General features: G+C 37.1%; 3 protein-coding genes across 8 annotated transcripts; 2 read left to right on the top strand and 1 right to left on the bottom strand.

Moving 5' to 3' along the window:
• Window positions 1-335: 335 nt before the first annotated feature.
• LOC140802290 (uncharacterized) lies at window positions 336-6,958 on the bottom strand. Of its 5 annotated transcripts, none has more exons than XM_073157762.1 (7): window positions 6,787-6,934; window positions 5,733-5,925; window positions 5,414-5,500; window positions 4,806-4,898; window positions 4,512-4,724; window positions 2,283-2,442; window positions 336-1,910 (listed from the first exon to the last, which is right to left on the bottom strand). In XM_073157762.1, exons 1-7 carry the CDS (start codon window positions 6,846-6,848, stop codon window positions 796-798), a joined length of 1,923 nt encoding a protein of 640 aa, XP_073013863.1. In that variant the 5' UTR covers window positions 6,849-6,934; the 3' UTR covers window positions 336-795. The 5 variants fall into 5 exon arrangements, with proteins under 5 accessions (XP_073013863.1, XP_073013862.1, XP_073013861.1 ...); XM_073157761.1 differs by having other exon boundaries at window positions 4,806-4,910; XM_073157760.1 differs by having other exon boundaries at window positions 4,512-4,898; window positions 6,787-6,958.
• A 915-nt stretch (window positions 6,959-7,873) lies between these two features.
• LOC140802185 (uncharacterized) lies at window positions 7,874-10,639 on the top strand. Its single transcript, XM_073157626.1, has 4 exons — window positions 7,874-8,019; window positions 8,189-8,342; window positions 9,726-9,836; window positions 10,231-10,639. The coding sequence occupies exons 2-4, from the start codon at window positions 8,226-8,228 to the stop codon at window positions 10,471-10,473; spliced, it is 471 nt and encodes a 156-aa protein (XP_073013727.1). The 5' UTR covers window positions 7,874-8,019; window positions 8,189-8,225; the 3' UTR covers window positions 10,474-10,639.
• Window positions 10,640-10,664: 25 nt separating this feature from the next.
• LOC140802184 (CBS domain-containing protein CBSCBSPB3) lies at window positions 10,665-17,539 on the top strand. 2 transcript variants are annotated; one of them, XM_073157625.1, is made up of 16 exons: window positions 10,665-10,745; window positions 11,375-11,436; window positions 11,527-11,677; window positions 11,758-11,917; window positions 12,011-12,143; window positions 12,543-12,713; window positions 13,223-13,298; window positions 13,409-13,522; window positions 13,658-13,724; window positions 14,490-14,595; window positions 14,670-14,728; window positions 15,503-15,612; window positions 15,687-15,811; window positions 15,925-16,007; window positions 16,464-16,553; window positions 17,092-17,539. In XM_073157625.1, the coding sequence occupies exons 3-16, from the start codon at window positions 11,535-11,537 to the stop codon at window positions 17,272-17,274; spliced, it is 1,620 nt and encodes a 539-aa protein (XP_073013726.1). In that variant the 5' UTR covers window positions 10,665-10,745; window positions 11,375-11,436; window positions 11,527-11,534; the 3' UTR covers window positions 17,275-17,539. The 2 variants fall into 2 exon arrangements, with proteins under 2 accessions (XP_073013726.1, XP_073013725.1); XM_073157624.1 differs by having other exon boundaries at window positions 10,694-10,741.
• The last annotated feature ends 1,700 nt before the right edge of the window (window positions 17,540-19,239 follow it).

Raw genomic sequence — 19,239 nt, forward strand, 5'->3', positions numbered from 1 at the left:
ACGTCTGTGATTTAAGCTAAGTTGCAATGGTCAGTCAGCTGTTAATAGAAAATACTCACTTATTTTTATAGAAATATAGTCTAACTTAAACATGGTATGAGTAATTTAGTCATTTAGCAATTAAGAGGTAAGGTAAAATTATGCCAAAGCTTTAAAATTACTTCATGGCGCTTCGAAGCACCTTCATGTGATCACACATGGGCACCCATAAGCACCTCGTACTACTTCACTATAGATTAAGACGGCCATTAATGAGTCAACGCAAGAGAGCCATTGCAAATTCTCCTCGCAAATAAATCAGCAAGTAGAATTAATTGAACTTGAACTCACAAACATGGTACCAGAACATAATGCTTCTTCATTGAAACAAATAGCTTTATTCACGACGCTGCATTTTAAACAACGATGATGAAAGTTCTAATTGCTGAAAGAATGGATTGCTCGCTGAATCTCATGATAAGAGCGCATTGGTTGCATTCCTGAACCTTGCTCTCATGCAGGAAGCATTACACAGTTAATTGTATTTGTTAGACATTTTGTTTCGCCACCAAAACATTGCATCAACTTCGCATTGGTTGCATGCCATGGCCTGATGCTCTTCCCCCTTTGTTTATAGGAGCAAAGAGCAGAACCATCAAGATAATGATAGCAAGCCCACCAGAATTATCAGAGGAAGAAATTGCAATTACAAAATGCAAAAGGAACCTTGTTACAATCAACCTACTTCTTGGCTTGTACTAGTGATCATGTTCCAACTGTTTCACAGTAATGATCTCTGACCTGTAATATTCAATTTCACACATTAGTTTTATCTTCGGTCACTTTGCCAGCCTGGTCATCGACAATTGATCTGTTGCCTACTGCAATGTCCTTTATTTCCTTGTGTTGATCCTCCAGAGACATAGTCTTGTCGCCATCATCATCCGGAGTTGCCATCAGCTGCCGATCCACTGTCTGGCCATGAACATTTGCACTATCCACGCAACGACTATCAATAGAGGCCTGATTTAATAGTCCGGTGCTGTTATCGTTTGGAATTTGGGCTCCATCAGCACCAACTGAAATAATTTGCTTCTCAGCTGCCACAGTTCCCACTGGAACCGCTTGAGTACCAACAGTTGAATCATCATTATCTTTTGGACAAGTCTGATCATCTATTATTGCCTGACCTTGGGAAGCATCTTTCTCAATCTCCCCCATATCCAAGCTTGGCACATCCAAACGATGATCTTCTGCCACTGAACTATCCAAGTCCATCATGTCTTCATCCCTGAAATCATCACTCAGTAATGCATCCACATCAATATCAATATACTGATGAGTGTGTTCGCAGGTTGCGACAAAACCAGATGTTTCCTGAGCTGGGATGTCTGCTGGAGCAGAACAGCTTGTTGAAGGATTGCTTACTGGCTTTTCAGAATAGACTTGTGCTGGCTCTGTTCCATGCACAGACAAATTTGATGGTGTGCCTGAACTTGCTACTGGTGGTGGAAGTTCATTACCCCGTCGGACATAACGGGCATTTGCAGGCTGCTGTCCAGAGATGTTAGTTGCAGTTGATGGTTTAGGGTTGGTAATCAGAGATTTTGTGATACTGCCTCCTCGAGGTCTGATATGAACTGCAATTTTAGATTGTGCAGCTTTGAACAAGGAGGCAGCAGTTGAAGGTGCAGCAATCCGCCCCCCTGCAGCAAATGCAGCTGCTTTTATCAAAGAACTTGAACCTACAGAAGCCTTCGTGGAAGTCAGAGGCTTCTTCAGGGTAGTTCGTGGCTTGTTTAAAGGGCTTGAGGTTTTATCGCTTGCTGCCTGATTGGAAACTTGTGGTTTTGGGGTAGAGGCAGGTGTTGCTTCAGATAGTGTAGATGGCAAAGCAGAAGAGTTGGGTAGAATCATTGAGTGCGTCGTGCCTGTTCCAAAATGCAGAAAATAGTTGTTAACATGAATCACAAAACATTACCCAGATTGGGGGCGGGGGAGTGTTGGGGTTACGAAAAGCAAATAACCAAGGGAAGTAACAAGTGATCTACTTTGGCATTTTATTTTGCAAGGATTGACATACAATAGAACAATAATTAGCTACAAGAGAAGAGGATGCTTTCAAGCATGCAGGAAAAAAACACTGGTCATGTGAAATAAATTAATGAGTATATATATAAAAAAAGAAATTTGTGGTGATAACAAACAACTTCATTTAGAACTAAAATGAGCAAAATTATTTCAAAATCTCTCAACTTTGGTTAAACAGTCTCATCTCAGCTTGAGAATCATGAAAAAAAAACCTGATAAATTGCTTGATAAGCCTCGTGTCATAGGCATATCAAGAGCCAAGGAAAATGCCTTCTGTGCAGCCTTCCTTTCCTCGGAACTAGTCAAGCTGGTTGACTTGGTGCCATTACTTTGGTTTAGCAATGCCTGACGCTTCCGAATAACGCCCCATCTCTGGACAATTTCAACAGATGTTAGTGGATGAGACAAAGACTTGGAAAGTTCTCAAAAATCAAAATAACATTAAGGTTCTAACAAATCCCTTATCTAGGTCCAGATCCACACCAACTTTATATCTTTTTGTAACTAATATTTTGTTCATTTGCAAAACAGCAGCCCTTTACAATAATAAGTAACATGCTCCTCAATGCACAAGCAATTTTAATGTCAGTATTAGAGGGGAACAATCTATATGTCAAATAATGTTGGATTGTTAGATAAATGCATAAGAAAAAATCAGTTAGAACTCAAAATTTTGGTTACTTTCACCACATCCAAGGAAAAATGAATGCACGACCTCCAACTAGGGGAGTAAATAAGCCGAGCCTGAGCAACTCAGCTCGATATTAATTTTGAGCCTTAGCAAATTGTTCAGACTCGGCTCATCCACTCTAGAGCTAAGTCTAATTCGAGCTCGAGCGGTAAACAAGTCATTTCGCTGGTGGCGAAGAGCGAAATAGAAGAGATGAGGAGAAGAAATAGGAAGGATATGGGTGAGAGAGAGGGGGGAGGTGGTGGCTCGGCTAGGTGGAGGTTGCAGGTTGCTTGCAAGTGGGAGAATGAGGAGAGAAGAATAAGAGGAGGAGAAATCGGGAGAAGGAGGGAGAAATGGAGAAGAATGCTCTTGCATTTACTATGGTAATCCCACTGAGACATATGTTAGATGTAGAGGAAAGGACATTGTTTCCATTTAATGTGATGGGCACTTGTCGAACATAGAAGATAAAGAAATCGAAAAACTGGGACATGGAGAATTCGAGATATTGGTCACTTTGATAGGTTTAGCCTTTTGGAGCATAATTATCAGAATCAGATCGGACCGATAAACTAACCAACAAACCAATTTGATTTTGTTATCAAACCGGATAAGCAATTGATCCGATAAAAATCAACCAACTCGACGGTAGAATCGAAACCTGTGCAACCTGGTTGTTTTTTGACAAACCGACCAGGTCAACTACTTTTGCAAAGATTATCTTTTATATTTCTTATCTTTAAAATTTTATTATTCTATTATTTATCCTAAGGGTATTTTAGTCCTAAAACTTTGAAAATGTTTAGTTAATTATATATTTGAATTTTGGAGAGAAGTGATGGGTTTTGGGGGGGAAGTCAAAACTCAAAAGTTAAGGTGATGGGAAGATTAGAGAAAAGAAAGCCATTAGATTAAATATCTAATAGTTATAAATGGGGTTATCAAAATAAATAAGCAACTCGGGCTCAACTTGAGCTCGGCTGAAATATAGCTGAATCTAGCTTGAACAGAATTGCAGGCCCTAAAAGGCCAAACCCATCTGACCAACCAATACAGTAACACCTCTCACTTTCCCAATCACCTCATCTTCTATGTTTGACAAGTATCCATATGAGATTTACCACTTTTAAGTGTAAACCATATCCCCTCCTCTATATCCGACATGTGTCCCAATAGTACCCACCACATTAAATGCAAGAGCCTTGTTCATCTCTCCCTCCCTCTCTTAGTTTCTTTCTCTTTTGTTCTCATCTCCTCATTCTTCCACTCGCAAGCAAGTTGCATTCTTCACCTCCCTCTCTCTCATCTTCTTTCTCTTTCCTATTCTCCTCTCTTCTCTCTCATTCTCCGTCACAAGCGACACAACTCATTTATAGGTCGAGCTCAAATTAGACTCAGCTCGAGAGTAGATAAGCCGAGCTCGAACAATATGAATATTCAAGCTCGAAATAAAATTTGAGCCAAGCCCGAGCACAAGCCGAACCACTCAGGCTTGGCTCGTTTACAACCCTAGTTATATATATATATATATATATATATATATATATATATATATATATATATATAATTTTGGGCTTATCGAGTCGAGCTTGAGTTAATTTTGAGCCTAAAATTCAATTCAAGCTGAGTTAAGGTCAAGTCGCAGCTAAGCCAGAGCTACTTATTTATTTTGACACCCCTACCTACAACAACTCAAATAGAGAAACTTAGATAGAAATTGGCTAGTCCATAGAATTTGACCGAAAAAAGTGAACATTATGCGTAGCACCTGAGACAACTGTGAAGCTGTTCTATCATGCTTGAAATCCCCTTTTAGAATGCTCGACCAATTTCCCTCTCCACACTTTTGAACAGCAGCTATTAATTCCAAATCCTCCTCTTCGGTCCACAACTTCCTTTTCTTTTTAGGAGGTGCGCTTGAACCTACTAGTGCATTACCATCCAATGCTTCAACCGATGTTCCGGATGGTAATGATTGTTTCTGATAGGAAACAATAGCTGCAGTATTATTTCCACGAGCATTACGAGCCAACTGCTGTTTATCAGATGGGGCACGTGGCACCTGGTCGTTAGGAGTATGTAAGGTCAAAGGTGCATCTAGGCTGGTACGATGTGATGGTCCCAGCTCACGTGGAGAACCTGAAGATATTAAAGCCTGTGCACATGTATGATTAAACAATACTAGAGCCATCAATCATATGTAAAGAAGAACATTTAATCATACATAAAAGACTAGAATTTTAAAGGTCTTCTAAGCAAGGAACAAAGTATGCCTTCTATATTCTGCAAAGGTTACATCTAGCTGCAGTTTAAACAATAGACTCGTATCTATAAAAAAACACAAAAAGTAGACAAAACAAAATGCTGAAAGTGGTGTTTTAACTAGTTCTCTACCAACAAGATTATCTGAAACATGTAATTTTATTTTTGTGTGGGAAAAATGGGGCTAACATGGGGATTCAGAAACTGCCCTTATTTTAACTTCTTTTAGCAATATTTTCCATAGATTGCATCTAACAGCCATGTAAAGGAGATTACTAAATAGGATCTGCCTCTTCGTTTGCTAAAATGATTCTAACTATCAAGCTTGTTAATTAGTAGCAACTGTCAGAAAGTTTGAAGTGAAATAAAGTGATGCAGGAGCTCCATTAAGAATATTGAGTGCTATACCTTGACACATGCTGCCACATCTGATGAGGCTTCTGCACTGACAGAAGGAACAGCTTCTAATTCAAACTCCAAATCACTATCATCATCCTAGTATTTCCACAGTAACAAAATATTACCATTATAATGATAAATAATGCCAAATAACAAAATAAAAACACTAAGATCACCAGTATAACAATAGCATGCTCTGGCAATTTCATTACTATGGGAATCAACACGTGCTATATTCTTTGTTTCCAAAAGAATTGTATAACTAAACAAGGAGGTTGGACAAGTTAACATCTATGGTCAGTAAATAAGTCAAAGAATGTGAACAAACCAAAGGCTCAGGGCTGTCATCTACTTTCTCCAACAAGGCATCCTTGTATGCCAAATGTCTCCATAGCATCTGATATTCACGAGCATTAGTAATTCCAGTTGTACTCCTTTTCACAAGAGAATTCCAATCTATTTTCACGCCAGCAAACTGAGAAACTTCCTGGAGAAGAGCAAGAATTGTTGTTGCAGTGTACCTACAAAATGAAATAATGTATTAGAAACAGGAGCAGGATTACGATTTATCATTGGATATGAGTAGAGATAAAGAAAATTGGAAATGCTGGAGGAACATATTTACTTAAGTGGAAGACACCTATTAAGAAGTTAAGAACTTAAAAGAAAAAAAGAAGAAAAGGTGAGAAAAGATATGATGGATCAAAACGGGGATTAAACAAAATAGAGTTGAAAGAAGTAGAAGGATTCATGCAGTTGACCCCAATTAATCAGGACATAAGGCTACTCAGTAAAATTAGCTGTTGTTTTAAAATCTCCAGTTATTCTGCTTTGATCATATTTAATCAGTGTTGCGGTTGAGCTTGGGTTTCCTACAAGTAGATGGTAAACTTTGGGGCTTAGGCCACACCACATTTTAAAGATAAACAATGGAACTTAACTATCATTAGGTAACAGAAGGGAAGACACTGGAATAAAAGGGAAACTAACTTTCCACAAGTTATAATTATTTTCTTCCACACTACTACTGACGCCAACTTGTATGAAAGTTCCAACAAAAGATTCATATACCTCTTCCGTGACTTCTAGTCAAAAATTCCAAACGTCTCCATAAGATTTAGGGTAGCACGGCAAAAAAAAAAAAAACAAAAAAAACAAAAAAAAAAAAACTATACTTCGAGCAGATCATATCACAATGCATCTAGCCCACAAATCCAATCCAGACCAAAAGGCTTCCATGCATCCAAGTCTTAACACCAGTCCGCTCTAAGGTTCATGATCCATAAAATCTTCAGGAAGTTCAAACTCGTAAGAACTCCATGCTAAAACCCTAAACTACCCTAACAAATCAGTTCTTGACCCTAAAAGATGCGGAAAAGAACCTTTGAAGGAGCACGGAGACGTCGTCCTCGCTGATAGATCCCTTCTTCTTCACGTCCGTCATCGAGACGGTGGTCTTTGGTCAGAATCCGAGAGGAAACAGTGAAAGATCTGATCGAAAGATGGGTGGGGAATGGGGATTGGGGAATCAAAGGGCTCGAAGAACAGAAAAACGAGCCCAAATATGATAATCTCGAGTCTAGTCTAGGCCATCTCTATCGGATCCAAAATAAATCCGATACGGATTATCTAACCTGATCCAATTACACTGGTAAATCCGCTTACGTTATACGTAATAGTCACCAAAAATTTGTTCGAATCCAGTCATCAGCGAGGACCAGTACTCATCCGACGGCTCATATTTCCCCACAATCGGCAGCAAAGGAAATATTCAAACAACCCCCTACATCATAGACTCTTTATTTAATCCAAAGAAACTCCTGTCTTTGATAAAAGAAAAAGAAAATCTAATTAACATTCTATCATAACCATTATAGTACCATAACATTACCTATCATAAATTAAATAATTATACTTCTCAAATAATACCAAATGTGATATAAATAATTTAAAATTAAAAAGTTTATACATATTTTAGTAAGATATGTTTGAGTGTTATTTATAGATTAAGAGAGAATTAATTTATAAAAAAAAAAATATGCACCAATCAAACGAGGCTAAAGGATATAAAATTAGTATAAATATAGAATAAAAAATAAATATGACTATTAAGGAAAAGCATCACAAATGAGGCCATTATGACGGTTGAGAAGGTAATTAATTTTTTATTCAAAATATTATGTTAAACAAGATGGAATATATTTGCATAGATTCTTATATGTTAAGAATGGTGAATTAAATTTAAATAAAGCGTTAAATAGGTATTAAATTTTTGTAAAAGTCGGAGAAAATTGAAGAAATTATCGAACTAAAATAAAACCCATAAATAGGGGATTGTTTTGCAAATTTCTCTAGTTATAAATTATAAATAGATGCGTGCAGAGCTGGCAAAAGAACAGCCGTCGGATAAGGAAATCCAAAGTCACTGGAGAGTAGACGAACTTCTATTTCTTCTATTTCTTCTTCATTTCTATTTTCTACTCCTCTGCACTGCTCCCTCCATTTCGTTGCTTCCCCGTCGTCGCTCGCCACTCTTGCTGCCGATCTCTCCAATCCTTAATCCTCGCACGCAGCATCGCGGATTCACCTCCGTCGTCAAGAAGGTCGAGGATTTGGTAAGCGAAAGCCTAACATTTCTTCTCTGATTTGTTGCTAAGTAACTCCCAAGCCGTCTGTGACGAAACCCTAGCCTGAAGCTGTGATTTTGCTTGGTTTTGACTTGATAATGATTCGAGTTTTGTTAGATTTATACTAATGGCTTTGTTGTTTCTTCAATTTGGGCAGGAAAAGGAAGTGCCATATTGTGTGCGCTTTGTGGATCATGGATAAGTTCCTGCAGTTTGGACGGAAAGCTTGGTTTCTTGTCAGGGTCCTTTCTGGGTATGAAGAGAGGAGAATTAGATCGTATAGGTTGCAGCTCCAGAAACGAATTGAACAGGTTTGCTCTCATTTTTTGAACCGAAATAGATTTTTAGTGTTATTTGATGCTTAAATTTTGATCTAATTAAGATAGGAAAACAAGATAACTTAGATAAGTTAAAGCAAATAACAAAACAAGTAACTAGAGTTGAGGGATGCCTCCTGTGCGTACATAGATAGCACGGTTTGGCCGAATGATGTTGGACTGTGCTCATCTAGTACTTTATGACAAGATGTAACAATAGATGGACAAAGCAGTGAAGAAGTCGAAAACTTGTTTTGGAAAGGATTAGGAGCTGTTTTTGTTGGGCTCGTCCTCCAAATTTTTGTAAAGCCTTTCTGGTCTTGTGGAAACATTACATGCTTCAATGATTCATTGGAAGCATTCAGAGTGTTGCCTAGTATCTCGTTTGCAGAAATCGTGATTATTAGAATTAGCAACCATAATTAATCAGTATAATTTGCCTTTTAGAGTAATTGCGCTTTGCATATTAGCTAGTAATACATAAAGAAACAATATAATAGGTTATGATAGACATATTGTTCACTTTATCCATGTCGTACATTTGCTTACTAGTTGTACTTGAATAATATTTGATGTCATCTATATATTTTTCAGGGTTGATGAGTTAAATGTGAGTGAGTGAGGGCATGCTCAAGCTTATTATTTTACTCGAACTGGATTTGAGCCATTTGATTTAATCCCTGCTCACTGTAGAACACCTGCAGGTGGCTTCTTTCAAAGATGGCATGATCTCTCCAATTGCGTATATTCATGCACCTTGATCCAATCTCTAGTGTTGAATTGCAACATAACAGTTGAGAATTTATTACTAAATACGATGTACATTTGACTGGTCATCCATTAGAGAAGTCATATTACATTTATCATTCATCCATAACGGCAAGAAGTATTTATCGATCTCATATTCTAAGTATTGATCTTGTATTGTTAGGAGGGCCTCATTAGACACTTAGACCAAATAGCATGGTAATACGTATTATGTAAATCTTGTGCCAATGTTTTACCAATTAGATGTCATAAGTGAAACAAAATGCAATAAGAGTGGTTATCTGAGATTGACCAAAAATCTGCAGTCAGATGAATACTTTGTTGGTGGTAATTTCTGAATTAATCTAATGGAAAAGAGACTAGATAGCCTGAGCATTTGCATATCATTAATTAAGATAATTACTAGCTTCACAACATTCTGAAATCTCTGTTTCTGTTGATATATAGACAAAAAAAAAACTAAGTGTTTACTGTTGAAAATTTATTGGGCTCTAGTTTAGTTACATGAAATTTCCACAGTTGTCGACTAATTACACTTACTTGACTTTACCCTATACAATGATGCACTGCTTCTATTTTAGGATTATCCAGTCCTTTTATCTTATGTAGGCTCAAGCTAGGAAGACAGAATTGAGAAGGATCCCAGAGCAGGCTATTTTATCAGAGGTTCGTCGCATGGTTGAGGAGATGCAAGCACTCAATCGTCAGCTGGAAGAAACAGTATGCCTTTATTTGACAAAATTTGTCCTGTTCAATATATGCTGAGTTCTTGCTTATTTAAGATTTAATGAGATTATAAGATAGAGAATAACAACAATGTAATATGTTGTGTATGAGAAACCACTCGAGTCATTATGACTGACAAGATCCAAAGTTTGACTTAGTGCTTAATGGTTGATCGGAAACACCAACAAACATTTTCATTAATGAGGATGTAGGAATGTCATGGAGATGGAGGTCAGATGTTTTCTGCTTCCGTGGATTTTTCTCTTTCAGAAGATTGTAATATCTAATGGGGTTTATAGAGAGAATAAAATAGAAGAAAGGTTTGCTTGTTGCTTTTGTCAGTTGGATGTCAGTAGCATTGATGTTTGCCAACATATTTCTTCTGCAGGAAGCTGCAATCGAAGACTACTTTAAACCTTTTGATAAGAATGCAGAGATCCTAATGAATATGCAACTTGAGAAAGAGCAAGAGCAAATGAAGGTGATGATGAAAGCAATGCAAGAGCAAGCTAATCTACACAGAGATATGGCAATGAAGAATATTAAAGCTGCTGGCCTGGAGACGAGTCCTTCCAGTCAAAATAATGAGTCGGCTTCCCATTCAAACCAAGAACAGAATAGAAAAACATGATACTTCTGGAATAAAAGATGTGCATCCACTTTTTTCATATGTTTTCCCTGCCTAAGTAATAATTACAAGAACAACTGAGTCAGAAATTTTGTCCTCTCATTCGAGAACTTACTATTATTCTTGTATTCTTGTCAGACACTTGATAATCTAAGCATTTCTTCCAACATTCTATTGGCAGCATATTAGTAGAACCTAAGCTTGGATTAGCAAAGTGATTCAAAATGGTCTCAAAAAAATTAAGGGGCTTCTGAATGAAAGCTAGACATATGTAGGTACATACTTCTTTTCTTTTCTTTTCTTTTTTATACATTTAAGAAAGCCCTAAGCTGATACATGCTATGGTAAATTCTTTTTGGAGTGTAACTTGGATTTGGTGGTTTGTTGCTCTCCAACATAGGCTAAAGTTCACCAGGATAAAAGAATATCTAATCAAGAATATAAATTATTAGTAAGTACAGTGAATTGAGTAGTAGAGCCTGAGTTCTGTCCCTGCTTCTGAAAATTTTCTGCTGTTATCCCATGCCAACCACTTTCTGGAGGAACTTGCTCCAATTCAATGAATTAATTCTCCACTTCTCCTGATAACACACTCCTAAAACCATGTGCTTGAAACAATGTCTCTTGCTTGAAATAAATAGTATAATTTTATTCAACTATTTTTCATTAATTAAGCTCGTACAATTGCATCACGCTGAAAAATTATAACCAGCTCAGAGAAAAGTTATCATGGGCCTAAAATCTATCTATCTATCTATCTATATATATATATATATATATATAAAGACTAATATTTATATTAGTTATTGTAATAGTGCGAGCGAGTTATTTATTTTATTTTCGTCAATTTTCGTTTCACTCCTCATGCACGTGCGGCTCACGTAGCTTAGATTTTGAAAAACAGCAGCTTGAATCAGCTGGGATTTAAAAGCAACGGCGGAAACCAAAAGAGAGGGGGAAGACTAGGTGAGTTCAATTAAAAACCTCGCCTTTCTCCTCCTCCTCCTCCGTCTCCGATACCAAACCCTAAGCCTGACTCTAACCTTAATCCTTCAGAGGAAGGCATGAATACCCACGCCGTACCCCATCCAAGAAGGATACATCACCCTACGCGCCGCCCACCGTCGGCGCCCCGGAAGAACGAGCTCGACGGCGGCGCCGTCGCCAATGGCAAGACCTCGAAGCCGACGTCTCCGGACCAAGCGTCGTGAGTTTTTTTGGTTTGCGGTAAGCTTTATTGTGGTCGGATTGTGTTGTTTTGATTGGTTTTCTTGGGGCGTTTTGTAGGGCGGAGAGGACGGTGAAGAAGCTGAGGCTCTCGAAGGCTCTCACCATTCCCGAGGGTACGACGGTGTCCGATGCGTGCCGGAGGATGGCGGCGAGGAGGGTCGATGCCGTGCTGTTGACTGATGCTAATGGGCTCCTCTCTGGAATCGTTACCGATAAGGTTCTATGATATTTGGTTGTAAGTTTTGGGATTTGGTTGGTGATAAATTTGAAATGGGCATTCAAAATGGAATCTTCTGTTTCTTCTTGGTAGGATGTAGCAACCAGGGTTATTGCGGATGGGTTGAGGCCAGAGCAGACGATAGTTTCAAAGATCATGACGAGGAACCCAACTTTTGTCATGGCTGACACGCTAGCTATTGAAGCGTTGCATAAGATGGTTCAAGGTTACTTTTTTTTTTCTTATAAATTACTGGTGAATCGTCTGTCCTAGAAAACGGCCTTATTTCTATATTTCTTTTCTTTTTTCATATTCTTTTTCCTCATTATGTTTTTTCTTTGGGACCATCTTAGTAATACCGCTGGATCCTTTCATTTCCTAAAGAACTGGTCTTTATTTTCTCCTTTCTTGAACTAAAGGTTGAAATGTTGTTTTGAACTTGAGAAATAGATATAGTTTGATGATCTGACGTCTATTGGTCATGCTGGACCTTGATTAATTTGACAGTTCTTAATTTTTGAGACTACAACTATGCTAGTACAATTTGCAGTCCTTGTCATATTATGCTAGTCGAATTCTTCTGTTAACTAAACAGGTCTTCCACTGTGACGTCTTTCCTTTACAGGTAAATTTAGGCATCTTCCTGTTGTGGAAAATGGTGAAGTTATTGCCATGCTGGACATTACCAAATGCCTCTATGATGCGATATCAAAGATGGAGAAAGCTGCAGAGCAAGGCAGTGCAATAGCTGCTGCTGTGGAAGGGGTTGAGCGTCAATGGGGAAGTCAATTTTCAGGTTAATTATTTGTTGATAATTAATATGATAATACCTACATTTCTTTGTTGGATGACTGGATCTGTTGTGCTATAATGTTGGCACTTTCTGGTTCAATGTGTTAAGTATGGTTAGAGATTGATTAACAAACTCTCTTAGCTATGGGGCCTTGTTCTCGTTTTACTGGCTTGCAAATATCAAGTGGCCTTATGACGTGCAAAAGACTATTTTTATGAGTTGATAAAAACATTAATTTCATAATTGATATTGACTCGAACTTGCACCATTTTTTGATATTTTCCTGTTAGATTTCTTGATTGCTTTAAGATGTCCACATACACATGAAAACTTTTTCCTCAAGAAAAATAAGTTTACTATAGTACACTAACAAATTTGTTTGTACTAATTTGGTATAATTAAATTTGTCTGTACTAATTTAAACAAAGTGTGTGCACTACCAAATTTGGTAGTATAATTGGTGTTTGTCTGTACTAGATATGTTGATATTATATTTTGATTCATGGATGCAGCTCATGCTTTCGTAGAAACTCTCCGAGAACGGATATTCAAACCTTCCTTGTCAACTATCATTACAGAGAACACAAAGTAAGCTGGAAGCCTGGAATCTTTGTTGGAACAGTTTATTCTTTATTTGTACCTTTAATTAATAGAAATTGGTTAGCATTATAAGTGTGTTTTACTATATTTATATGCAGACTTGCAGTGGTATCACCTTCAGATCCTGTCTGTGTAGCTGCCAAAAAGATGCGTGAATTTCGAGTAAATTGGGTGATTGTCATGACTGGAAGCACGCTACAAGGGATTTTGACGTATGTTCTCTGCTTCAAATATTTTACTTTTTTTATCAGTTTTATTCTTCCTTTTCTGCTAAATCTTTCATTTTCTCTGCCTCATATTGATTGTTTCTGAGTGGTTATTAACAACCGCCCTGTTGCAATATGCAGTTCCAAGGATGTGCTTATGCGACTAGTGGCTCAGAATCTTTCCCCTGAACTGACTGTAGTTGAAAAGGTTTCTTTCAAAAGTTTATTTTGCAATGAGTTCTTTTTCAAAAGCTTGTAGGATCTATTGTAAAGTCTGTTCTCCTTTAGTCTTCTTACATAGAGAAGACAATCTTATCTCATATTTTCCAACCAACAACATAACTATATTGCCGTATTAATGAAAAATATTTTGCCAGATACTCTTAATTTAGTTTCATGTCTTGGAGTAGTCTTACCAGGGCATATATTTGTTATCTCATTGTCTCGCTGTGTCACTAATACCTCAAGCAATATATGAGTGTGCATGAGCTTATCTTTTCTTATCATAACATGTTAACTAGGACTATGTATATTTTGTTCACTGGAGATGTTACATGCAATTGCAAGTTTGCAAACATATGTTGCAAATCAAACTGGGGTTTTCTGTAAACAGTAACCACGTAGTTTATGATATCTAGCTTGCTTATGAATATGCATGAGAAAGTATTCTTTCACATCATCTTGTATATATGCTTGAATATACTCGACTGTAGCCTTTTTAACTGGTGATATACTATGTCTGCATCATGCTGGAAATGTGGATCTGTTACGACTTGCTTGTCCATACATGAGCTGGTGAATCCTGTTGGATACACAGTGTATCACTCACTGTCTTGTATAGGCTTGATGATTTCACTGATTTCTTATTTAGGCATGTAGATACAATTTTATGTCTCCTGATGTTTGAATTGCTTGCCTAATTATGCTGTTGATTGAGTTCTGAAAATGCATCACTGTATTGATATTTCCAAAGGTAATGACTCCAAATCCTGATTGTGCTACTCTGGACACGACAATTCTTGATGCACTACATACAATGCATGACGGAAAATTCTTGCATATTCCTGTGCTAGATAGAGGTAAACAATGAGCTCTTGTGCTGGCAAAATATCTACATACTTTGGGTTATCTGACTTAATTTTTTTAAATATAGATGGACAGGTTGCTGCTTGTTTGGATGTTCTGCAATTAACCCATGCAGCCATTTCAATGGTAAGAATGATCAGGCATATCTCCTGCATTTCTTATCTATTTGCAGATCTATTACGCGATGTTCTTTTAGTTGTGTCAAGATCTCAACTAACACCTTGCAAAGTTTTATATATATATATATATGTTGTACTGAGGTCAAGCAAGCTGCCCTATGAATTCACAATCAATGTAATTCTTTCATAAACTTGAGGTGATCATTGAGATAAGCTATAATATTGCAATAAATGAATTCCATCTTTTCACACCAATGATTCCTGCCATTAATAATATCATTAGCTCAGGTATCCCTGTTTCTGGCGTTTCATTTACCTTACGATGGCTCCCTTACCGTATGTTCCAGTAAGTTTCTGAAGAAGCGGGCTACTCCCCAAAAATGCCCTGCCCTGTCCTGTTCTTCGTTTGTTGATTTCTGCCAGTTCTACTGTTATTATTTTTTCCACAGTTATGTTGTGAACTTCTTCTTATAGGGCACACTTGTGGTCATATACTGCGTTGGATATGAGCATCTTGCATATTGAATTCATGTATGCCACCTGCTACTGAAAATTCATCCTATGGGCTAATAACAATCACATCTAAGTATCTTTAATAAATTGAATACTGCATATAGGTATATTCAGTAACACTATTACCAATTCCATATTTCCAGTGCCCTTTCTTTTTCCAACCTAAAGCTGAGGAAGTAAGTTTGCTTATGTTATGCCTATGAATTGTCTGCATTTAAAGGTTCGGGGCCTTATTTTGTTTCTGTTTATGGATGATTTGCATTTATAGGTTGAAGGAGGCACTGGAGCTGTGAATGACATGGCAAACACAATGATGCAGAAGTTTTGGGATTCCGCCCTTGCTTTGGAACCACAAGATGATGAGTTTGACGATCATAGGTTGTTCCTTGCATCATTTTAGGTTCAGTTTTCTGTTTCACAAATCTCATACTTCCAAGTCTGATTATTTGCAGTGAATTATCTGTACTGATGGCATCAGAGTGTGCGGAAGGGAAGCACATGTACCCTTCTCTTGTTGGCAATTCATTTTCTTTCAAGCTTGAAGATCCGAAAGGGCGTGTTCATAGGTTCAACTGTGGTTAGTACAAGGGTGTTGTGTTTCTACACTCGGTTTTGATTCTACTAGTAAATCTGTTGTGAACTGTCTTGAAAAATGTTCCAAAAAATGATTTCGTTTGTTTGTTCTTGCAGCCTCAGAGAACTTAGTCGAGCTTGTGTCTTCTGTAAGACAGAGAATAGGAATTGAAAATGATGGGAACAAAATTCAATTGCTGGTAAAATTTGAGATTTTCATGTCTAACATATTGTAGACGGGCATAGAACTATATTGGTTCAAAATCCGGGTTTAAGTGATTGAAACTCCAGATCCATTTGGGATCTTGCCTCTTGAGGATGAATATTTTCTTTCTATTTTGAACATCTTTAAGATATTTGGGAGCTAGCTTGGTGCTTATGCACTGTCCAGTGTGGGTCATGTCTGGGATAGATTGCAAGATGGCACAAGAGAAAGTAATACGAAGTGCTTTTGAGTACTATGTTTTACTGCGACGATTATAGGGTGAGAGAAGGTAGACAAATATCTAGAGATGAGGAATGGCAAAATCTATGTCGAACAGTTGTTTATTGATCTAACTGGTTTCATGTTGGCTTTGGGTCAAAATCAACCAGTTGTCAGGTCTTCTTCCAGTCTAATTTGATAGCAAACAAATTTTGGCCATTTTTTTGTGCAGTATGATGATGACGAAGGTGATAGAGTTCTTCTTACTACAGATAGCGACCTTGCAGGTGCTGTACAACATGCAAGATCAGCTGGATTAAAGGTTAGTTTTCGTTTATATGTTTTGAGTGCTAGCAGTGTCTGTATCTGATGTATCAGATATACTGATAGATAGATACTACTTGTATACTTTTGTCAGTATCCCACTTCCTAACTTATTCTATAAAAAATAAAAGTTTGGAAACATCTTAGGTACATCTTAGATGACTACATTCACAGTCGATACAGATACCAAGAGTAATAGCTTATCCTAGTGCGCTTCCAGCAGACATCCTTATGTACACATAAGAAGTACTTTTTTCTTAAGAAATCACCAATAGAATCTTTTTAATACATATCCACAACTGACATTACTCATATAAGACCAGGAATCTTTTGGGTTCAGGCCCAAATTGTGGTTGGCAGCAAGTCTTTCTCTAACTGGTCTAATCTTTTGATAAACTTTTATACGATCAGACTGCAGGACAGCTTAAGTTTTCCTTTTTTCTTCTAAACTTTTAAAGCCTTGATAATGAATTTCTCTATATGGACTTTTTCTGGTCTTATTGTTATTAGTTTCACATTTTTTTTCATCATTTCAGGTTCTGCGGCTGCATATTGATGACTCTGAGTCCGAGACTGAGACAGAAATGAAAAGCTCATCATCAAATTTGGCCACTGTCCAAAGAAGTAACTGGACATCTCTTCAAATTGGGGTTATGGCCAGTGCAGTTGCTCTGACAAGTATTGGAGTAATGGCTTACTTGCAGCGCTCCAATTTATGATCTCAATTAAGCACGAGAAAATTTCTCAAGGGAAGAACTTCCATGTATACTTAGAAGACGAGAGATAACCAGATGGAACAAATTAGGAAGAGTTCCTACTAATTTTCAGTATACCTGTTGTATACTAAAAAGGAATTAGTTGACAGTGATTTAGGTCATGCTACAAGTCATTTGGTGTAACATCATAAAAAGAAATGTGCATCACCAAAGTATTTCAGCCAAGTTTCAGCTTTTCCTCAAACATAATGTAATGTTGTGTTTGCAATTGTAGTTCTCATTTCTACTACCGATTTTTTCTATAAAATCATCCTTGGTAGATAAGGTGAAGATTTACTGCCATTCTACCTTTCTTACCTATTTCTATTCTGCCATTCTAGATGAATACAATTTTCTGCTCATGATATCAGATACAAAAGAATGAATGGATTTTTTCTGTGTCTTGACTGATATCTCATATTGTTTAGACACTCAATTTCTTACTGAAATAATGAAATATTGGAAGTTTCTCCAGTACATCTAAAATGATGAAGAGAAGAGAATGAATTGATTATGCTCTCTCTCTCTCTCTCTCTCTCTTATTTTCTCTTGGACACTATTTTTGTGGGGCTTCATAACTAATAATAGTTCCACATGGCTCATGTGAGCCAAGAGCCTATGGGATGGTATATTACCTTATCTACATCACCACAAAAATGCTTCATGCTGGCTAAGTGGCTTACACATCTATCCTTCTGGTGTAAAGCTGAGTGCCTTTTTTCCTGTCTCATTGTTGCTACCTTCATGGCTATACGAAGCTGCCAATGGAAGCCATGGCATAAAGTAGAGAAGGTCCAAACTGGTGTAACATCCAAGTCCTGGTCCTTTCTATTCAGATTCTTTTGGTGTCTTTCCAAATGGACAGCTCATGAGTTAAACTACTGTACTACCTCTTGACCTTGACATCTCCAAGCTGATGAAATCACTTAAAAACAATCATTAAGTGTTAATTATATATATCTAGACCTCTTAAACTATCGCCATTTTTATTTATGTATATATGTATATATATTCTTGTGTTTATTTTTTGAGACACTTTGATCATACTCAATTTTTGCACAACATCCGCCTGATATTTTCTTAATAAAACAAAAGAAATCAAACTGGCAACTAATGAAATAGAACATCTATTATGTTACATGAGCTTAAGGAAAGCTATTCTATGATCATCTTAGAATTTTTTATTGATTCAAGATAAACCCAAAATAATGGCATAATTTGACTTTTCAAATCAAGAGGCACATCTACTATCTGCCGTTTATTAAAAAGGCTACTTGATATGGTATAATTACTTGAACACATTATTATCTGGGCTCAAAGATCATTATGACAACATTGTGGATCTAACTTGCATAGTAGCTTTTACGTACAAATCTTGCACGTCTAAGTAGTGGCAATCCTTTTCTCATGGTTTATGGTTAATAATTTGCCTCTAAATAATTAGTTGCTTTATTCATCTAAGCACAATGTTTTAAAATCCTATGCAAAAGTTCAAGAAGAATTCTAAGATAAAGATACATTTAATTATTACTTCGAACTAAATGCCACCTATACATCTCTTCAAGTCGATGCACAGTTTTTTTTTTTAGTCACTGTATCAAATTAAGCCAAAACCATCAAATCATCTAAGTAATGTAATTTGGCCCACCTTTGGATAACTATCTACACAAAGTGATAGCAACAGCGGAGGCAAGTGTGTATATCTATATATATATATGGGACTCATATCATATGAAGTTGTGGGCCAATGAAGAAACGAGTTGGGCTTAGGATTGGCGTAGGGATTACACCTCCTAAAAGCGTCTGGTGGTTGGCTGCAAGAGAGAGTTAGGGGGAAAAAGGGATGCACGAACCACCGCATACATACAATTCTTTATGAGTGACATATATATATATATATAAGGAAAAAGAAATGCCCCTCTCCAATCC

Source organism: Typha latifolia, chromosome 15 (assembly GCF_019914945.1).
Source record: "Typha latifolia isolate L0001 chromosome 15, TyphaL0001v2, whole genome shotgun sequence".
Lineage (NCBI taxonomy): Eukaryota > Viridiplantae > Streptophyta > Magnoliopsida > Poales > Typhaceae > Typha > Typha latifolia.

Bases quoted from the DNA above. Each gene is read 5' to 3' on its own strand.
- LOC140802185 (XM_073157626.1), top strand. From the start codon at position 8,226: ATGGATAAGTTCCTGCAGTTTGGACGGAAAGCTTGGTTTCTTGTCAGG. The intron at 8,343-9,725 runs GTTTGCTCTCAT...TATCTTATGTAG, and splicing joins TCCAGAAACGAATTGAACAG to GCTCAAGCTAGGAAGACAGA. The intron at 9,837-10,230 runs GTATGCCTTTAT...TTTCTTCTGCAG, and splicing joins ATCGTCAGCTGGAAGAAACA to GAAGCTGCAATCGAAGACTA.
- LOC140802184 (XM_073157624.1), top strand. The intron at 11,678-11,757 runs GTGAGTTTTTTT...GGCGTTTTGTAG, and splicing joins ACGTCTCCGGACCAAGCGTC to GGCGGAGAGGACGGTGAAGA. The intron at 13,523-13,657 runs GTATGTTCTCTG...TGCAATATGCAG, and splicing joins ACGCTACAAGGGATTTTGAC to TTCCAAGGATGTGCTTATGC.
- LOC140802290 (XM_073157759.1), bottom strand. From the start codon at position 6,848: ATGACGGACGTGAAGAAGAAGGGATCTATCAGCGAGGACGACGTCTCC. The intron at 2,443-4,511 runs GTGCTACGCATA...GAAATTGTCCAG, and splicing joins CAGCTTCACAGTTGTCTCAG to AGATGGGGCGTTATTCGGAA. The intron at 1,911-2,282 runs GTTTTTTTTTCA...ATTTTGGAACAG, and splicing joins CTTATCAAGCAATTTATCAG to GCACGACGCACTCAATGATT.